Source organism: Cnephaeus nilssonii (genome assembly GCF_951640355.1).
Source record: "Cnephaeus nilssonii genome assembly, chromosome: 5".
Classification (NCBI taxonomy): domain Eukaryota; kingdom Metazoa; phylum Chordata; class Mammalia; order Chiroptera; family Vespertilionidae; genus Cnephaeus; species Cnephaeus nilssonii.
Genome location: NC_137076.1, coordinates 25,785,933 through 25,805,643, shown reverse-complemented (window position 1 = coordinate 25,805,643; position 19,711 = coordinate 25,785,933). Strand labels below are relative to the sequence as shown.

Sequence of the window (19,711 nt, the reverse complement as noted above, 5' to 3'; positions counted from 1 at the left end):
ACCTCCGTATTTCTCATCTTCAGTTTTAGCGTGAAGGGACATTGCAGTCAGCGGGCTGTGCCACTTCTGAGCTGGTGCCCTGCGCAGTTGGCTGCATCGCTCTTAAACTCGGTTCCTCGTCCGTAAAAGGGACAGCGGCGCCTAAGAGAGCAGGCTTGATAGGCTCAAGCCCAGAGGACACCCAGTCAGCCTGGCATCCGGCGAACCCTGGATGCGCTCGGGGTGTTTTTGCTACTGTGATTCCTCCACTCGCCGAATTCATTTGAGCAGAGCCCCAGACGAGTTACAGAAGGCATTCCTGGAAATGTGTTTGAAGCTGATTTCGCAAAACTCAAACAACAGATCCCTGTGTTGTAAAGGGCGATCTATTTACTGAGCACTACGCAAATTATGAAATCCCAAATTACTTCTTAGCAGTTAAGTGTCATTGCCAAAGACACATTTCCATGCCCCGGCCCGTGTGGCTCGGGTGGATCGTCTTCTCGGGCACCAAGAGGTGGTGGGTCCAATTCTCAATCAGGGGACATACCCAGGTGTCAGGTTGGATCCCTGATCAGGGCCCATGTGAGGCAACCAATCGATGTTTCTCTCTCATATGGATGTCTCTCTCTCAATCTCTCTCCCCACTTCCTCTCTCTTAAATAAAATTAAAAAGTTATATTTTACAAAAACAAAACCAACAAACAACAACAACAAAAAAAACAAGTTCTATTTCCAGGGTTTCATACATGTTGTTTAAAAAATAATTGGATTTATCACACTGTATATTTTGGTTCTAATTACAAAAGTGATGGAAGTTTGTTGCTGAAAATAATTCAATTGTTAGAGCAATATGCAATGTGGAGAGGGCAGGCGGTGTGGAGACCCACATGCAGAAATGCCCAGAGGTGGTTTACGGTGCCCAGGGAGGAACAGTGCCCCCAAGGCTGGCAAGGCCCCAGCTGTCGCAGCGTCAGAACACAGAAAGTGAAAGAAGCGGTTAGCTCCGCACATGTAATGCCTTAGAAGGTTTGGCCAAGTTGCCTCTCCAAAGGCTCTGCCAAGGGACACGCTCTCCAACCCTTTGGAGATTTTCCATTTCCCACACCTCCATTGCTGGCCATTCCCAATGTCTCCATTTGGTCAAACTCAGGGGAAACTGACTAGATTGCAAATAGCACACACACGCCCCAATTGTGTCCACTTCCTCCGTAATTAAACAAATGGCCACCAGCTTAGACCTCTAAGGGTTCAGCTGAAGATTTGCTTTCAGGTCAAGATTCGCTGCTTTTGGCACGAGCTTTACCTCCCTCCCCTCTCCTTTCTCCTCAATCACACTGACCTTTAGCTTCCTGCAATGAACCAAATCCCTTCCCACCTCAGGACCTTTGCACATGCTGCTGCCTCTGCCCTGAACTTAGGTAGCTCCTATTCACCCCTTGAGCAGATTATTGCAATTAGAAGAAGAAACCTCCGCTGTTTTTCCATTTGTAATAATACTAGAGGCCCAGTGGGGTCCCTCGGCCTGGCCTGCGGGGATTGGGCTGAAACCAGCTCTCTGACATCCCCCGAGGGGTCCCGGATTGCGAGAGGGTGCAGGCCAGGCAAAGGGACCCCACCTGTGCACAATCGGGGCCAGAGAGGGACCATAGGAGGGCTCCAGGGCGTGTCCAGCCCATCTCGCCCAGTCCCGATCGGCCAGACCCCAACAGCAAGCTAACCTACCGTTTGGAGTGTCTGCCCCCTGGTGGTCAGTGAGCATCATAGCAACTGGTCGAACCGTCCAACAAACGGTGGGACACTTAGCATATTAGGCTTGTATTCTATAGGATGACCAGCTTCATAGTGTTGCTATGAGGACCAGAGGAGATACATAGTTTACAACACTTGGCACAGTGTTTCAGAAAGTTTTAGGATTCAGCTCGAGAAGCACCTCCCCAATGAAGCCCCCCCTGACCACCCTACTCAGGTCAGGTTCCCGTGTGTTATCCTTTCTCATGGGTCTCTCCGTTTGGGAAGCGGGGAAGATACCATAAATATAATTAAATAACTGCTTGCAATATTATCTGCTTCGTGTTTCTCTTTCCCATTACGACCATGACTCTGGAAGGGCAGAAATGGTGCCCAGCACCAAGCCCTCCCCATCAGAAGCACTTGATACATGTCTGTCCAATTAATGAGTAGCCCTAACGGGTTTGGCTCAGTGGCCAGAGCATTGGCCTGCGAACTGAAGGGTCCCAGGTTCGATTCCGGTTAAGGGCATGGGCCCAGGTTGTGGGCTTGATCCCCCATAGGAGGCATGCAGGAGGCAGCCAATCAATGCTTCTCTCTCATTACTGATGTTTCTAGCTCCCTCTCCCTCTCCTTTCCTCTCTGAAATCAATAAAAATATATTTTAAAACAAACAAACAAAATTAATGAATTGTTGTAGTGTACCCCAAGAGTCGAACAAAGGATGCTTCAGTCTCGAAATCAAATCAAGGAGTCTCTCTTTTTTTAAAAAATATATTTTATTGATTTTTTACAGAGAGGAAGGGAGAGGGATAGAGAGTCAGAAACATCGATGAGAGAGAAACATCGATCAGCTGCCTCCTGCACACCTCCCACTGGGGACGTGCCCGCAACCAAGGTACATGCCCTTGACCGGAATCGAACTCGGGACCCTTCAGTCCGCAGGCGGACACTCTATCCACTGAGCCAAACCGGCCAGGGCCAAGGAGTCTCTTTAATTCAAAAGCCGGCGGCTACGAAGGGGCGTTAGCTCTCCAAATCTCGCAGCCCCGAGTGAGAGCAGTAGCAAGCTTATAAAGGCAAAAACCACATCCTGCTACACATTGGAATGTGGAATTATCTTGCAAAAGCAGTTTTTCAGAAGCAAAATTGAGCACAGTGAATAACCTCTAAAGGTTATCTACAGTTTCAGCTCCTGGAGCCACTGAGTCATCAGAAAGTATTCCCGGAGCCACTGAGTCAAGGAAAGCAATTTTGTGGTTCTGGTTCTTAGGCACATGAGAATGTCCTTTGTGGAACCACAATGGGGCTGGCAATAAAATGGGGTGATTTATGTGAGTTTCCAGGTCTCATTCTGGAAACGGAGGTCAAAATAACTACCCTATTGTTGAAGCAAGCCAATGTTTACAGAAGCCAGAATAGCAGGGTTAAAATTTAAAACAGCAGTTTTTATCCAAGGTGAATGTTATTAGGCTTCATTGCTTCGGAATGGATGGATCAAATAAGCTGCATCTGTGTCTCAATTATACTAAAGTGTCAGAGGCTACACTTCTTATCACTGTTATCAGCCTATCCATTTCCTCCCTTTCCACACCTTTGTATAAAGACAAAGGATAAAATGTCGTCACGCTCACACCACTGCACAAACAAGCCACATCTGGCCAGGCCGAGACGGCCCCAAATCTCCAACAGAATTATTGGTGGGTAGGCAGCGCCCCCTTGTGATCACTGGGAGTGTTTGCTTTTCGTGTTTGTTACAATGCTGTTCTGTTTGTCCTTCCAGATCAGCTCTCCCCCTCTTCCCCCCAAGGCTGTGCCTGAGAGGCTGACAGCCTGAGCTGCTCCCTTGCCGGCCTTGTTTTCTGATGCAATCGCTGAGAGGCTCCAGCTGGAGGTGGGAGGGTGGGAGGAGAGAGAGGGCACAGGCTGAATCTGGAGACTCAATTTTAGAGTTCGGAAGGTGAAACAATGTAACTTCCCAGGCTAGGTCATAAAAAGATACTACTTTTGCCCTAGTGGGTTTGCTCAGTGGCTAGAGTGCCAGCCTGTGGACTGAAGGGTCCCTGGGTTCTACCTGTACCGGGGTTGTGGGCTCGATCCCCAATAGGGGGCATGCAGGGGGCAGCCAATCAATGATTCTCTCTCATCATTGATGTTTCTGTCTCTCTCTCCCTCTCCCTTCCTCTCTGAAATCAATAAAAATATATTTTAAGAAAAAAAAGAAAAGAAAATTTAAAAAGATACAACTTTCACCTGGTTTTCCTTCTCTTGGATCGCTTGCTCTGGGGAGGCCCACTGCCAAGGTGGGAGTATACCCAATCATCTCAAGAAGGGAGAAATTGCCCTAGCCAGCTTGGCTCCGTGGCTGGAGTGCCAGCCTGTGGACTGAAGGGTCGCAGGTTTGATTCCAGTCAAGGGCAAATGCCTGGGTTATAGGCTTGATCCCCAGTAGGGGGTGTGTAGGAGGCGGCTGATCAATGATTCCCTCTCATCATTGATGTCTCTCTCTCTCCCTCTCCCTTCCTCTCTGAAATCAGTAAAAGTATATTTTTTAAAAAAAAAAGGATGGAGAAATTAAGGCATTCCACCAACAATCAGCATTCACCTGCCAACCATATGCTGAGCCACCGAGGAAGCAGATCCTCCAGCCGCAGCCCTTCAGATGGCTGCAGCCCCACAGACACCTTGACTGCAACCCTGTGAGAGACCTTGAGCCAGAAAAGCTCCGCAAAGATGCTCCTGGATTCCTAACCCATGAAAACTGTATGAAATAATGCTTGGGGAGATTTGTTATGCAGCAATAGAGAACGACTACAACCTACAACCGCTAACAATAGCCCCATGCTTCCGCCCCAGGACCTTTGCACTTGCTGTGGGCTCTGTCTGGAACTCTCCTCCCCTCCCCCCTCCTCCAGGTCTTCCCTCAGATGGCACTTCCCACCGCCTTCCCTGACCCCCTTTCTCCATCTCCCTACCTCAGTTCATGTTTCACCCTAGCACTTACTTCCTGTCCTGTTGTGTATTTGTTTCTGGTCTGTCTCTGCTAGAATGCCAGCTTTCTTTTGTTCCATGCTCTGTCCACAGGACCTGAGACAGTGCCTGGCATAGAGTAAGCACTCAATATGGTCAGTGGCCATTATTATGAGAATCTAACATTCCTGATTCTTGTCATAGTTAGATCAGTCTCCCCCCTGTTTCCTGCCCACTGGGTGTCCACCCTAACCAGGGGATGGGATAGAGCTGGGACCTCCCCCTCCATTGGTTAAGTAATAATTGGCAACTATAATGGGAAAGCCCCTCCATGTCTCCCCACTTCCCTCTAGTTAAAAGTCCCAGGTCCTCCGTACAACCTATGGGCCTCCATCCCTGCCTAAAATTTCACCGTCAGCCACAGAGAACCATGAACTGTTTACAATCACTAATAGTCTCCACACCCACAAGGCTTTGGGGATCAAGCAGAAAACATTAGCTATTTTTTAAAATATATTTTTATTGATTTCACAGAGGAAGAGAGAGATAGAAACATCAATGATGAGAATCATTTATTGGACTGACTCCTGCATGCCCCACACCGGGGACCGAGCCCACAACCCGGGCATATGCCCTTGATTGGAATCGAACCCAGGACCCTTCAGTCCGAAGGCTGACACTCTATCCGCTGAGCCAAACCAGCTAGGGCAGAGTAGCTATTTTTTAATCTCATTTTTTTGTTTGCTAAAGAATATCTTTATGTAATAAACATAATATTATAAAATAATCTACAGAATTTATTGGTATAACTGTACTTGTATATTATTTATAAGTAAATATCCACCTGGGGGTGAAGCTTCAACATTTTTTACTGATAGGAGTGCACAATTTGGAAAAAAAAATTTAGAATCATTTATCCTAATGCAATTGTCCTCCACCACCACCCCGCCCTCCGCCCCCCTTCCCCCCCACATCTGGCATTGTCTGGAGACATTTTCAGTTGTCAACCACTGGGGGAGGGGTGCCCCTGGCATCAAAGGGTGGAGGCCAGGGATGCTGGTCAACATCCTACAGTGCACAGAACAGGCTCCAGCACAAATAACTCTCCAGCCCAAAATGTCACTGGTGATGTTGCGGAAGACCAACGAAAACCAAGGACACTTCTGAGGGGGAAAAAAAAGGAGGGACACTGTTTAATACGCCAGAGGACTTCCAAATCTGAGTGAAGGAACATGCATGGGGCCCTCCCTTATATCTCCCTGTGGTCTTTGTCCCGCAAACATGGATTATGCTTCCAGTCCTTTTTGAGGGCCTTGCAAGAAGGCCCCCAGGTGTTGGGGGTCTCCAGGCCATATCTGGTGGTCTGGCCTGGCGCCAGCGTTAATAACCCTCCCTCTGGGCAGTGCACTGTCCACAGCCCAATGGCCTCTGTAACCGGTTCTGCAAGACCAGTATCTGGGAAAGAGGTAGTGACTTGATTATAGGCTATCAGGAATGTATCTGGGATACATTGAATGTACACTGAGCTTGCTGGCTTGGATTCAGATCACTAGCCTCCAAATATCAGGGTGGCATTGGAATTGGCCCTTTTAGCCTCCTCAGGGGAAGGTTGAGAAGCCCTGACCTAAAGCACCAGACTCTCTCTTGATTACGGTGTCTGTGCACCAGCTGCTTCCTTCTCCCCACTCTATTCCTCACCTAGCTAAAACCTCCAACCTCAAGCCGCCCCCTCCTCCAAGAAGCCATCCCTGCCACCTATAAGCTGGGCCAGAGCCTGTCCTCAGGGCCCCTCCAGCCCCCTGGGCTGAGTGGGTTAGAATCCGCTAGGACCCAGGGCGTCTCCACCTTCAGATTTACAATGCAAATCCCTGGAGCCGCTGACGGCCGGATCCTGCCGCCGGCTGGGACCAGGTGCTTTTCACAAGCACCTCCCCCCACCCCAAGGCCTGTCCCTTGGGACCCACGGCGGAGGTAGCCCAGTGACTAGTTCGCCTGCTAGTTTGTATGCCAGGGTGCTACCCGGGGTCTCCAATCCTGGCAAATACACACACACACACACGTAGGATGTAGTCATTATTATCATCCCCATTTTACAGAGGGGTACACTGAGGTTTAGAGGGAACCTGGCCAGAGACTCAAGAAAGAGGTAGGGGTCCAGGTCCTCATTAGCGCCTGATTCCTGGGGGAGGGGAGAGGGCGAGGAACGGAGGGACCGGGAGCTTGAGGGGGCGGGGGCGCGTACACCCGCCGCGGCCGCGGGATTCGGCCACGCCCCCACGAGGGACGTGAAGACGCGGACCCCGCGCAGCGTGGGGACATGTGACCGACCGCAGCGGCCGCGCCGCCTCCCCCCGCCCGAGGTCTGCGCGCTCCGCCGCAGGGTACAGACCCCAGCAGCCCTCCGGGGTTTGGGGCGCAAGAGCAGAGGCGGAGCCAGGGCGGGGCGAGCGCTTCATCCTCTCCCCCACCCACCGAAAGCGAAAGGGAAGGAAGGGCGGGGCCTGCCCGGGGCCCCTCCCCCTGCTCTGCGCGCTGCTGGACCGCCGGGCTCGTCCTAGCGGGGGGGCGCGGAGCGCGCAGTGCGGACCCTCGCGGGTACCTGCGCGGTCGCCACCATGTCTCAGGAAGGTGTGGAGGTAGGAGATGACGACGGCTGGGCCGGGGACCCGCGAAAGATGCCGAGGAGGGGCCATGGCCGCGGAGGGGGCTTCGCACTTCCTGGGGACTCCATCCGAAGCCCAGACCTTTCCCCGCCGGCGCGCGTCCCCACTCCCCACCCCCCTCAGGAAGGAGAGTGACGGCCCCCTCCCCCAGAGCGAAATGAGGCCTCCTCGACGAAAAGCGGGGGCCGCAGGGTCAAGGGTCAAAGGCCAGGGGATACCTGGCTGGCCTCCCTCTGAGCCTGGGAAGCTTGCCCCGGTCCGCACCCTCCCCCAGTGTCCAGTGGGGACTTTGGCTTTTTCCAGGAAGTGCCATGGAGGATGGAGATGGGAGGTTCGGAGGCCAAAACTAAGGGTCAAGTTCAGGCCGGGAGAAGGATGTCTAGAAATGGGGGAAGGGCAGTGGTTCTCCTCCGTGCCCCATCGGAGCCCCCCTGTCCCCACCCCAGCTGGAGAAGAGCGTCCGGCGCCTCCGGGAGAAGTTTCATGGGAAGGTCTCCTCCAGGAAGGCGGGGACTCTGATGAGGAGATTTGGCAGCGACCACACCGGAGTGGGCCGCTCCATCGTGTACGGTGAGCGGGCGGGCAGGCCGGGGTCCCCAGCCCGGTGGGGACTCCCCGCGGGGGTAGGGGGAGCATGGTCTGAGGAAGGTAGAAAGAGGCCTTGAGATCCTCTCTTGGGGAGGGTCTGGGGACCTGAAACTCCCACAAGATCTTTCAAGGGTCCTTCACTTACACTTACTCTCCCCACCAGGAGTAAAGCAGAAAGATGGACAGGAACTGAGTCGTGACCTGGATGCCCAGGTAAACTGCCTCCCTCTCCTCAAAGGACAGGGTAACTGGGGAGGAAGAACGGGGGGATCCCGGCCCGTCCATGGCGAGCCCCTCAGTGCACTGCCACGTCACAGCTCATGGTCCAACCACATTTACTTACTCCTCAGTTGCAGGGAGCCTGCAAACAGAAGATGTTCATTACAAGCTGATGGTGTTAAATGGGGGGGAGAGACATGAAACTAGGCAGTGACGGGAGCCAGGATTAAGTTAATATCATCATAGAGGGCCTAGGGTCAGGGAGAGCTTCCTGGAAGAGGGGGGTGTTGCCAACTCTTCAAGGCTGGAGACTAGTGATCCCTGGGAGTGGAGGGGTCAGAAACGGTCTTCCTGGAAGAGGGAATGGCTGAACAAACAGGCTGGGATGAGCAGGAGACGGGGCAAGAGAGGGGCAAAGGAGCTCATGTGTTGAATGAATGAATGGGTGAATGAATGAAAGGCTTTGAGGCACAGGAACATCATGGCCACTTTGCCCTGTGGATGGCTTTGGGAGCTGATGCACTGTGGATTTTGCCTGCCTGAAAGGCCCAGCATAGAGTTGTTAAAGAGTATAATAATATATGTATTATACTCTTGCATTGATACCTATAAAGAGTATGATAAAAAATAATAGCAACGAGCCCTGGCTGGTGTGGCTCAGTTGACTGAGCGTTGCCCTGTGCACCAAAAGGTCTCCAGTTCAATTCCCAGTCAGGGCACATGCCCAGGTTCCGTCCCCAGTCAGGGTGCATACGGGAGGCAACCGATTGATATTTCTCACATCAATGTTTCTCTCCCTCTCCCTCAAGTCAATAAAAACCTATTTTTAAATAATAATAGCAAAGAGTAGCATTGATTGAGCACTTCCCTTGCAGCAGGACTACAGGAATTTTACCTGTTGGCTCATTTCATTGCCACAGTGGCCCCAGGAGACAGGTCCTATTATTTATTGTCCTTTTACGGATAAGGAAATGGAGACACAGAGCGATGCAGTCACTGGCCAGCATTACGCAGCATGCAGGTGGCAGCTGGGATTTGAACCCCAGCCACCCAGAGTCAGGGCCTGAGCTCTGAGATGCCCCTCATTAGGGACGCAAGGGGGTGGCTTGGCCCCATTCCCACAGCTGAAAGTAATGGAGCCAGGGGGTGGGACCTGCTTCTGTCTGAACCCAGAGCTGGAACGCTCAGGCTACAGCAGCATGGCCTCAGACAGGCCACCTGTCCCAATGCCAACGAGTGTGTGGCATTTGCGAGCGGGATGGGAGCACGGGGCCCGGGCCTGCTTCATTGCACTGTCTCAGGGTGATCTCAGGCAAGCTCTCTCCTGGCTCTGGATCTCAGTTTCCCCATCTGAACCATGAAGATAACAAGTATGCTCACCTCTCAGAACTGCGTGAGGATAGCTGGGGCCAGGCACCTGGCTCTCAGTGACTGCTGCTCAGTCAGCTCCGTGTGAGTTAGGGGCACTCTCTTCTTATGTGGGGCCGGGACCCTCCCCCAGCAAACAAGGCGAAAGAGGCCTGAGCTGAATCCCCAGCCTCTGCCCCTGGTATCTCCACCCAGGACCCACCAGAGGACATGAAGCAGGACCAAGACATCCAGGTGAGTCCAGGATCTGGGAATGGGGGAGGGGGAGCAGGGAGGACATCCATGGGGGAGACAGAGGGGCACGAGGGCGCCCATCTGTTGGGAGAGCAGAACTGAACTGACCTACGTTTATGTTGGTGGAGGAGGGGTGACCACCCTCTCGTGCTCACCACCACCCCACCACCCCCGTTCCACAGGCGGTGGCAACCTCCCTCCTGCCGCTGACGAAAGCCAACCTACGCATGTTCCAACGTGCCCAGGAAGACCTTATCCCTGCCGTGGAACGGCAGTTTGCCTGCTCCTCCTGTGACCATGTCTGGTGGCGCCGTGTGCCTCAGCGGAAGGAGGTGATAACCCAACCCCGGGCCTTGACTCCTTGACTGTCGTGTCCCCCATCCTCGGCAGCTGAAGCTCTGACTTCAGATGTTCAGCCTCTGAGAGCTCATCCCCAATTCCCAACCCTGAGCTGGACTTCTGACCTCCAACTTGAGCTCAGCCCTTACCCCGGAGCTCTGACTGCACAGTTTGACAGCTACCACAGAAATCAAAGCTGACTCTGAGACCACAACCCCAAATCTGGCTTCTGAACCCCCCTGACCAGTGATGTGCTCCTGGTAAATGCTTAAGAACCAACTCTTGAAGCGTAGGCCTGGGATGGACCCTGGATTTGTAGTCTTGACCAATTCCCATGGTGTAAATATTCCCACTGTGGCCAATATCAAGCTACCAGAGTTCTCTTCTGAGAGTAAGCCTACACCCTTCTCCACACCCACAGGTGTCTCGGTGCAGGAGATGCCGAAAGCGCTATGAGCCAGTACCCTGTGACAAGATGTGGGGTGTGGCTGAGTTCCACTGCCCCAAGTGCAGGCACAACTTCCGGTGAGGGTGCTCACCCCCACCCCACCCCTCAGCCCTGCCCCACCCCAGCCCTGCCCTGGCCCCACTGCAGCCCAGCTTCACCCTCACCCTCATGGCCCTGCCTGCCCACAGGGGCTGGGCACAGATGGGGTCCCCATCCCCTTGTTATGGGTGTGGCTTTCCGGTGTATCCGACACGGATCCTCCCTCCGCGCTGGGACCGGGACACAGATCACCGCAGCACCCACACCCACTCCTGCTCAGCTGCTGACTGCTTCAACCGGCGAGGTAAGGACCTGGCGTGGCCTCCCCCAACTCTGGGTAGTCTACTTGGCTTTTACTTCTAGGACATCAGCTTCTGGGGTCTTAAGTACCAAGGTCTCAGTCCCCATGGCATCAGCCCCTTCTTCCATGTCTTCTCTGGCGCCCCGAGTCTCTGTGGCCTCCAACACTACCTCCCATTGCATCAGCCACCTCCCATGGTCTTGCCCATGAGGCTCTGTGTTCTTGGTTCCTGTTTTGTCTTCTGAAGTCTCAGGTGATGCCCATGTCCCTGGGTCTCCTGTGGCTTTGACACCTGTGACTTTCACGTCTGAATTTCCTTTAGCTCTGAGTCTGTATCCTCAGCCCCTTCCCTCCGCAGAGCCCCCTTGGCCTCAGCCCCCTTGTCCCCAGAGTCTCATGTGACCTCAAGCTCCAGGACCTCAGAACCCCTCCCTTCCCAGAGCCCCATGTGCCTGGGACATCCTGCGCACACCCCAAGAGCCGGAAGCAGAACCACCTGCCCAAAGTCCTGCACCCCAGCAACCTCCACATCAGCAGTGGCTCCACGGTGGGCACCTGCCTGAGCCAGGGGAGCCTCATAGAACACCTGGACAACCTCATCCTGGAGGACCTGAAGGAGGAGGAGGAGGAAGAGGAGGAGGAGGGTGGGCACCGGGAGTGACCCGTACCAGGTGTGGATGCAAACCAGACACAGTCTGTAGATATTTTGTGTTGTTATAAAATATGAGCTCAAACCGCGATCTACGTGCCCTTGGGGAGCCACATGGGTTGGAGAAGTTGGCAGGGCGGTTCCTGGGTCCTACGTTCAGGGTCCTGGGGAGCAGGTCCACAATGGGAAGGTCTGTGGGACATGGCTCACACTGAACCATAGAGGAGGTGTGGCCAGGACAACTTGGGCTCCTGCTGACAAACATCCCCTGGGGGACAGATGGTCACGGCCTCAGGGGCCGGATCAGCATGGCCGCCTTCTTGAGAGAGTAAGCCCCGCCTCGAAACTCAGCCCAGTAGACACCGTCCTGGTAGCGGTTGCGGTAGTGGCCACCATGGTGCCACACACCATTGAGGTTGGAGTGGGCACAGGCATGGTACCACCAGCCTCCCCGGTGGTACAGGGCACAGTTACCTGAGGGGAGAGAGAGAGTCCATGTCCTCTCACCATAATAAAAGCTTCTACCAGCACCTCACTAGTGCAAGGCTTTAACCAGGCATCCCCTGCCCCAGCCCCCCGCTGCCACTTCAGAGTAATGGCCTTCATTCCTTCCCTATCCCCTTACCAAAGTATAAGGTCACACTTTTCCTATCCTTTCTGCAAACTAGGATCTCTACCTCTCATTCCTTTACCAGGGAAAAAAATCTCTACTCTCTTTCTAGAATAAGAGTCCTAGCTCTCATACACTGCCCCCATAGTCCCCACACGCTTGCCCTGCCTTTCACCAGAACAGGAGTCCTGTCCTCTGCTCTCCTGCATACCCTTACCAGAGAGAAATATTACCCATCCCTCCCATTCTTTGACTAGAAGTACCATCTCCCTTACTCCCCGCCCTCCCCTTCCCTCCATCCCCCCACACCCCAATAAGAGCTCCTTACCAGAATAGGAGTCTCGGTCCCTATCCACGGTGCTGAAAGGCTTGTCATTGTGCCAGGAAAGAGAGTCTCCCGCATCCCCATGGTACTGGCCAAGCCGTAGGCGGTAGTGGTCGCTCTCAGGCTCCAGGGAGAAACCATCGTAGTGGGCACGTGCACCACGGCCTCCCCAATCCTCCAGGAGCACCAGGAGCTCATTGTCCCCACGGCTGGTCAGCTGGTGCACAGGTTCAAGGCCCAGCCAGTATTCCCCATCAGGCTGCCCGAAGCCCGCCTGGCAGGGAAGTCAGGAAGTTAGGAGCAGGTCCCCTTCCCTGCCCAGCCCTGCCCCTTACCTACCTGTGCTCACCTTGTAGTGCTGCCAGGTAGTGAAAAAGTTAACTGAACCATCTTGCCGCCGCTGGATCACAGTCCAGCCTCCACCCTCCAGCTGTTGCTCACACCATGCTGACACCACATGCCGGCCCAGTCGCAGCTCATACACTCCACTCTGCCCATGGCCTGCCCGGTGTGCCTCTGCACAATCTTGCCATGGGCCTGTGGGCACAGAGATATGGGGTAAGTACAGCCTGGACCAACCGACCCCTTATTGGAATAAGAGTCCTAATTTGCACAGGTCCCCTCACCAGAATAGCAGTCTTGTCTCTTCCATTCTCATTAGAATAAGCGCTCCAGTACCGATTTCCTTACCTGAGTAAGACTGAGTCACTCTTCTCTCACTATAGCACATGTAGGTCCTGGAGTTCTTAAATCCTGGTAAAATGGTCTCCTCACCAGAATAAGAGTCCTGAACATGGCCCTCTGAACCAGCTCAATTTCTCACCAAAGTAGCAGTCTTAAATTCCCTGACCCCTCATTAAAATAAAAGGGCCTCCTTTCCTGTTTTCATACCAGAGTAAGGATTTTGGTTTTTATCAGAGTAAGAGCCACAGCCCCTTGTTCAGTCACCAGGATTAAACGTATTTCCTTCAGTCCTCTCACCGTGAGAGGACTAGACCATTAAAACCCTGGCTCATCACACCCCCAACAGCCCTGCCCTCATCTTACCTGCTGGCTTGGTGGGGACAGCAGGGTGCCCTGCAGGTAAGGGAAAGGCCAAGGGCCCCTGCTGTCTCAGGGTCTGGTCTCTCTGGGACTCTGGGGCTGGGTCTAACCTGCTGTTGTCACTGGCGCCACCCACCAGACTGACCGGAACCACGGGCACCAGGGGCGGTGGCAGGACCTGGGTGACCAAGAGAATCATGTGATCGCATTAACCCTCAGCCCAGGCCACCTTGGGCTCCTCAATCTCAATCTCTCAGCATCCAGATGGGTAGGAGGTCAGGCAGGGGCAGGAATTGATCCTCCCCAAATGCCCAATTCTAGCTGTCAAGGACAGGCAGAGTTGAGCTTAAATTCCTGCTCAGGTGTGCACGGCTTAACCAATCCATGCCTCCAAACCCTTTTCTTTAAAGTGAAAATAATGAATGCCTGCAACAATGAGTAATAACTTACTGAATGCTTTCAACAACCCTGTAAGGTAGGGACTGTCCCAGAGCAACAATCTCTTATTCAAAACCCAGGGCCAGACACGTTCCAGAATTCAGAATAATATGGCAGGAGTTAAGAACAGTAATATACACTCTGTATTGTAATATTACATAACACCTCCATAACATGGGTCTTTGGTCTTTATCCACATAATGTGCTTGATTTTAGGATTCTAAGAATAGTCATGTGAAGGGGATAAGTAAAGACCTTGCGTTTTGACCCATAGGATTATAGGAGGAAATGTAGGAATGTGGGTTTTGGAACTTTTCGGATTTGGGAACTGCAGATAAGAGACCTTGGGGTTGCAGGAGGCCCATCTTCCAGGCAACATGCACAGGAAGTGGCTGCGGGGGTACCGCGTGGGTTACCTGCTGCTGCCCGCCCGCGCCCCCCGGACACAGGCGCTCCAGGCGGGCAATAAGGCTACTCTGCTGGCTGACGAGCCGGGCCAGCTCGCGGAACTTGACGTCCAGCTGATGAAAGCGGGCGGCTGCGCGCTGCGCCTCGGCGGAAGCGTTGAGCACGCGCTCCCCGAGCAAGGCCAGCGCCGCCGCGGGCTCCGCCCCCGGGCCCGGGCCCGCCTCGTGCTGCAGCTGCGTGCGCAGCTGGCCCAGGCGCGTGCTCAGGCCGCGGCTCTCCTTGCGCAGGGCGCGCACCTCGCCCGCCACATCGCCGTCCACCGCCGCCAGCCGCTGTAGTTCGCGCAGCAGCTCCTCGTGGCGGCCCACGCGCACGCGCAGCGCCGCCACCTCGCTGGCGTTCACGGCCTCCGTTGCCGGGCGCGCGGCCGCCGGCCCGCTCCAACACACGGCGCCCGTGAACTTCTGCTGGGGTAGCACGAAGGTGTAGGTGCAGCGCGGGGCGCCCGCCCGCGCCCAGGATGCGCCCAGCAGAAGCAGCAGCTGCAGCGTGCGCAGCCCGGGTGCCCACATGGCGGACCTGCAGGCAGAGAACGGACGGGAAGGAGAGGGAGGCCCAGGAACCCAGACTCGACCCCCAACTCTCAGGCCGGGCCAAATCCGACTGCTCCCAATGCGTGTGTTTACACCTGCGTGGCTCCGGGTCCACCCAGGCCCACCTCTGTCCTCCCACCCTAAGGCTGGAGGCTAACAATGGGATCCCGGCCAGGCCTCTCCACCGAGTTCCAGGCATCCTGCGGGACAGCATTGGTTCAACGAGCATTCACTAGTGCCTACTGTGTGCCAGCCTCAGTGCAAGGCGCTGGGAACATAGTCGGAAACAGAATAAAATTCCTGCCTGGTGTGCAAGGAACAAAATAAAGTATGAGATTAATAAGGTGTTTTAGATAGCACTAAGTGCTAAAGATAGTTAAAGATCAGAGAGACAGGAGGCAATTTGAAAGGAGGGAAGACCTGCTGGAGAGGTGACGTTTGAACAAAGTCCTGAAGGAGGAAGCCATGGGGATGTCTAAGGGAGAAGAGCAGCCCTGGCAGGGGGAACAGCATGTGCAAAGGCCCTGAGGCTAGATCACGCCTGATGTATTCAGAGGCTGGAACTGAAGCAGAGGAAGTATGGTTGGAAGCGGGTGAGATGGGGTGAGGGGCAAGTCTCACTAACTCAGTCTAGTAGTGGACACCCCATTTCCCATGTCCTCATCAAAACTGCCTGGTGCCACACCTGAGAAGGCTAACCCCTATTTTGTAAAAGTACTGTTTGGAATTCTCTGCTGTTTTTTTAGATGGCCTCTTATTCTAAAAAAATAACTTTGCTTTCTAGCCTGCTTGAATAATGGGGAAGATAAACTTAGCTGTCTGACCTTGTAGGCCAGAGACTAGATCTGCTCATAATTTCAATGCCATGCCAGGTGCATTTTTTAATTGGATAGAACTATGTTATTTTCAAGGCCCAGCAGCGAGGTAACCACTAAGTGCACATAGGGCTGGCTCTTTAATAAAAAGGGAAGTTCTGCTTGTAGCCTTGCTTAGAATTTGAATTCATTTTCTCTAAGCCCACCACGGTGATTAAAGTGTGTCTCTCCAAACTCTCCTGCATTGTTTGATTATTCCGGTTCTTTGTAACACACCCACACCCCAACACCCACATGCCCCAGGTCTGCTGTGTCCCCCAGGTGTTCCCCAATTTACACAGGTGACCTATGAGTGTCCTCACTCAAGGTTGTATACTTGTAGCCTCCTACCTCTGACCCTGTAGGGTCCACTCACGGGCCCCACTGCCTTCATTCCTGGGTTCACAGCCTCTGAGATAGGAACACACATGACTCCCATGTGCACTTGCCAACCCAGAACACATCTCATGTGTCCACACATCACCCCTATCTGTACTAAGTTCTACTATGGTGGCAACACAGGCACATGTCCCATGGTCTTTATCGTCACACACATTGCCTCATCCACACATTCAGCAAACACTCCTTGAGCACCTATTGTGTGCCAGGAGCCGTTCCAAGCGATGGGGACACAGGCATGACCAACACAGGCAAAATCCCTGCCCTCATGAACTTGACATCCTGGTTGGGAAAATGGACGCTGGATAGGTCAGAGGGTGGTAAGTGCTTAGAAGGAACCTCAAGCAGGGAAGGGGTGGGAGCCCTGGGCTGGGGTGGGTGTTTTCCATAGAAGGGTCAGGCCTCTATTTAAGAGAAGATGACACTGGAATGAAGACCTGAAGGAAGAGAGAGAAGGGACCGAGCATTTAGGCCAAGGGAACAGCAGTGCAAAAGCCCTGAGGTGGGAGCTGGCTTGATATGCCCAAGGAATAGCAGGGAGGCCTGTGTGGCTGGAACAGGGAGGGAGGGGGGAGTGGAAGGAAGGAAGCACAGAGAGGTGAGGAGGGAATGTGCGCAGGACCTGAGAACCTCCAGGAGGACTTGGGTATTACTCTAACTCGTGAGAACCAGGAGGGGTTCTGGGCTGGGAAAAGGCCCATTCACGACTAAACTTACACATCAAGCCCTAGCGGGTTTGGCTCAGTGGATAGAGCCTCGGCCTGTGGACTGAAGGGTCCCAGGTTCGATTCCGGTCAAGGGCATGTACCTTGGTTGCGGGCACATCCCCAGTAGGGATTGTGCAGGAGGCAGCTGATCAATGTTTCTCTCTCATCGATGTTTCTAACTCTCTATCCCTCTCCCTTCCTCTCTGTAAAAAAATCAATAAAAAATACATTTAAAAAATAAAATAAATAAACTTACACATCAAGCAGGAGCTTCCAAGGGCAGAGCAGGGAGCGGGGTCCTCTCCTAGCCCCGCCCCCCCCAAAGACACCAGGCCCCACACTACAGAAAAGGACCACCTTCTCTGGAGCTAGCGTGTGTAGCACCCACTGCCTACCAGGACCTCAGCCTGAGGTGAGGAGGAGGCCTGGGAAGCCCTCCAGCCAAGGAGCGGCCCAGGTCTCCCACAGGACAGAATCAGCCTCCACCGGCCCTGCCACCCGCCTGCCTTCTCACCTCTCACAACCAAGATCCTGAATCCAGCGAGGAGGCCCGTAGCAGACACAGAAGTCAGAGGAGGAGTCAAGGGTCCAGCAGGGGCCTCTGAGCAGGGGAAGGGAAGAGGCCAGTGGGAGATCAGGGGGGAGGAGACTTGGTAACCCCCCCAACCCTACCAGCCCCCCGCATCAGAGCCTGGGACTAGAGCTGTGATGCTGAGCCCAGGAGCTCTAACTGTAAATATTTAGCATTTTCCGCATGAGAATGGAGGCCGAATTGCCAGACCCTCCTGCCCAGGCCACCAGAGCCTGATAACACAGGTCAGTGCCCTGGACATTCCCCCCGTTAGCAGGACACAGAGCGTGGGAGGCTGCAGGCCCCAGGAAGCCGGGAAGATCCAGCATCAGACACAGACACTTGCACACGCACAGAAAAGGACAGCAGCCAACCTCTGCAGTGGCACCTGCTGTGTATTAGGCATGACTCTCAACTCTTTACACCTTTTATCTCATTTAATCCTTGCAGCCTGAGCGGGCTTCTATGCGTAGCCCCATTTTGCAACAGGGAAAACTGAGCCTCAGAGAGGGTGAGTGACTTGCTCACGGCCCCACAGACCAAAAGGGTCCACAGTGGGATCTGGCCCAGTAGCTTGGCTCCAAAACTTGCACATATATGTCGCGACAGTCACACACCCCCTTGTGCTCATAACAACACATGCAGACCGCTGCATAAAGCAGCAAAGATAGACAGAATCTGTGTGTGCGTGTGTGTCTGGGTATTTGCCTGGCCCGTGCATACACAGACGCCTTTTGCCAGAGACATAACTGGAAACGTGACACAGATTCAGGCAGCAGTGTTCAAAGTATGTTCACACACACACACATATACATCACAACTTAAAGGGAAAGGTCCTGTGGACTGATTGTGTCTGTACCTGTGTGCCAGATACATACGCACCCAGGTACACGAGGTCACACACTGACAGGCACAGAGATGCAGATCAGTGTGCTCCGGGTTGTATAGTGAGACACATACCTGCCCCCACCCACACCATAGTGCACATGTTTCCATTGTCCCCCACACACACGGTCACATCCTCACACTGGGCAAGTCATGCAGGGACAGAAACAGGCAGAAGTAATCATACAGCCATTTCTCAGGGAACAAAAAGACTCACGCAGGGCCTCCAGAGCACAGGTCTGGGATCTGCAACCCGTGCGAAGGCCTCCTCCACCAGCAGCCTTTCCCACGTTCCTACTGTCCTCAACTCGCAACCCAAGTGGACTCCTGGGCTGAAAGAGGAAATGGTCCTCCCAGATTTGAGAGAGGCTGCCAAGCTGGGCTCCAGCCTGGACTGGCCCCCCCCACCCGCAGCCCCTTCCAGTTTCCCCCATTGGCAGCAGAGAGAGAAAAAAAACCTCCTAAGTGACAGAGAGGCTGATATAAGGGAGAGTCTGAAAGACAGGGAAGGGGAGAGACATGGGGGAAATGGGGAGTCTGGAGAGAGAGGATGTGAGAGAAATGGGGATAGGGACAGAGAGAGAGAGGAGAAAGATGGAAACTTAGAAATATTATTGAAAGAGAGAATTGATGGCAGAAACAAAGTTGGGGAAGAGGGTGAGACAGGGAGGAGACAGAGATGGGGAGGAGGAGACAAAGTGGGGAAAGAATTGAGGAGGGGGAGACAGAAGAAGAAGGAAGGCAAATGGGGGAGGGAAGGCAGATGGGAGAGGAAGCAAATGGGACAGGGAGAGAGATGTTGGGGGGCATCCCTTCCCCTCACCCCAAGATTCTGGGGAAGAAGCCAGAGGCCTGAGGCCAAGACTGGGGCTTTGAGCGGAAACCGGAGATGAATTTTTCACCAAGCGCCGAATTGCTTTGAGTTTCCAGAGGTGATGTGGAGTTTCCATCCTCAGCCGGTGCGCAGACAAGACCCTCGGGGGAGGACAGCTGGCCCTCAGGAGCTGGGGGCCCAAATGAGTAATCGGCCATGGCGCTACCCCCTTTTCTGGTTGCTCCCCAAGCGCCTGGCGCCAGTGTGCCAAGCACTGTGCGTACATCGTCTCTCTTAATTCACGGGTCAGGACTTAAATGATTTATCATATTCACTTTAGGATACATTAGAAGCCTCGGGGTGCAGAAATTGGTTCTCAAAATCACACCGCTGGCGGAAATGACCAAGGCGGGATTCGAACCTGAGCTTCATTTCTAGGAGCGCTCAAGAGCTCCCCGGAGCCGCGCGGCCCCGCCCTGGTTTCCATAGAAACAGGCACCAAATGTCTCCTTAGCAATGCATCAATGATTTCCCC

General features: G+C 53.8%; 2 protein-coding genes across 2 annotated transcripts; one reads left to right on the top strand and one right to left on the bottom strand.

The window, feature by feature from the left end:
• The first annotated feature begins 7,004 nt into the window (after positions 1 to 7,004).
• On the top strand, positions 7,005 to 11,668 carry SHFL (shiftless antiviral inhibitor of ribosomal frameshifting). The gene is made up of 8 exons (XM_079770176.1): positions 7,005 to 7,316; positions 7,790 to 7,913; positions 8,095 to 8,144; positions 9,714 to 9,752; positions 9,935 to 10,084; positions 10,513 to 10,616; positions 10,728 to 10,882; positions 11,320 to 11,668. The coding sequence occupies exons 1-8, from the start codon at positions 7,296 to 7,298 to the stop codon at positions 11,538 to 11,540; spliced, it is 864 nt and encodes a 287-aa protein (XP_079626302.1). The 5' UTR covers positions 7,005 to 7,295; the 3' UTR covers positions 11,541 to 11,668.
• On the bottom strand, positions 11,576 to 18,665 carry ANGPTL6 (angiopoietin like 6). The gene is made up of 7 exons (XM_079770175.1): positions 18,580 to 18,665; positions 17,421 to 17,507; positions 14,362 to 14,932; positions 13,511 to 13,685; positions 12,813 to 13,000; positions 12,467 to 12,737; positions 11,576 to 12,002 (listed from the first exon to the last, which is right to left on the bottom strand). Exons 3-7 carry the CDS (start codon positions 14,923 to 14,925, stop codon positions 11,812 to 11,814), a joined length of 1,389 nt encoding a protein of 462 aa, XP_079626301.1. The 5' UTR covers positions 14,926 to 14,932; positions 17,421 to 17,507; positions 18,580 to 18,665; the 3' UTR covers positions 11,576 to 11,811.
• Positions 18,666 to 19,711: the final 1,046 nt, after the last annotated feature.

Bases quoted from the DNA above. Each gene is read 5' to 3' on its own strand.
- SHFL (XM_079770176.1), top strand. From the start codon at position 7,296: ATGTCTCAGGAAGGTGTGGAG. The intron at 10,617-10,727 runs GTGAGGGTGCTC...GCCTGCCCACAG, and splicing joins AAGTGCAGGCACAACTTCCG to GGGCTGGGCACAGATGGGGT. The intron at 10,883-11,319 runs GTAAGGACCTGG...CTCCCTTCCCAG, and splicing joins TGACTGCTTCAACCGGCGAG to AGCCCCATGTGCCTGGGACA.
- ANGPTL6 (XM_079770175.1), bottom strand. From the start codon at position 14,925: ATGTGGGCACCCGGGCTGCGCACGCTGCAGCTGCTGCTTCTGCTGGGC. The intron at 13,001-13,510 runs GTAAGATGAGGG...CTGTGCCCACAG, and splicing joins TGTCCCCACCAAGCCAGCAG to GCCCATGGCAAGATTGTGCA. The intron at 12,738-12,812 runs GTGAGCACAGGT...CTTCCCTGCCAG, and splicing joins CTACCTGGCAGCACTACAAG to GCGGGCTTCGGGCAGCCTGA.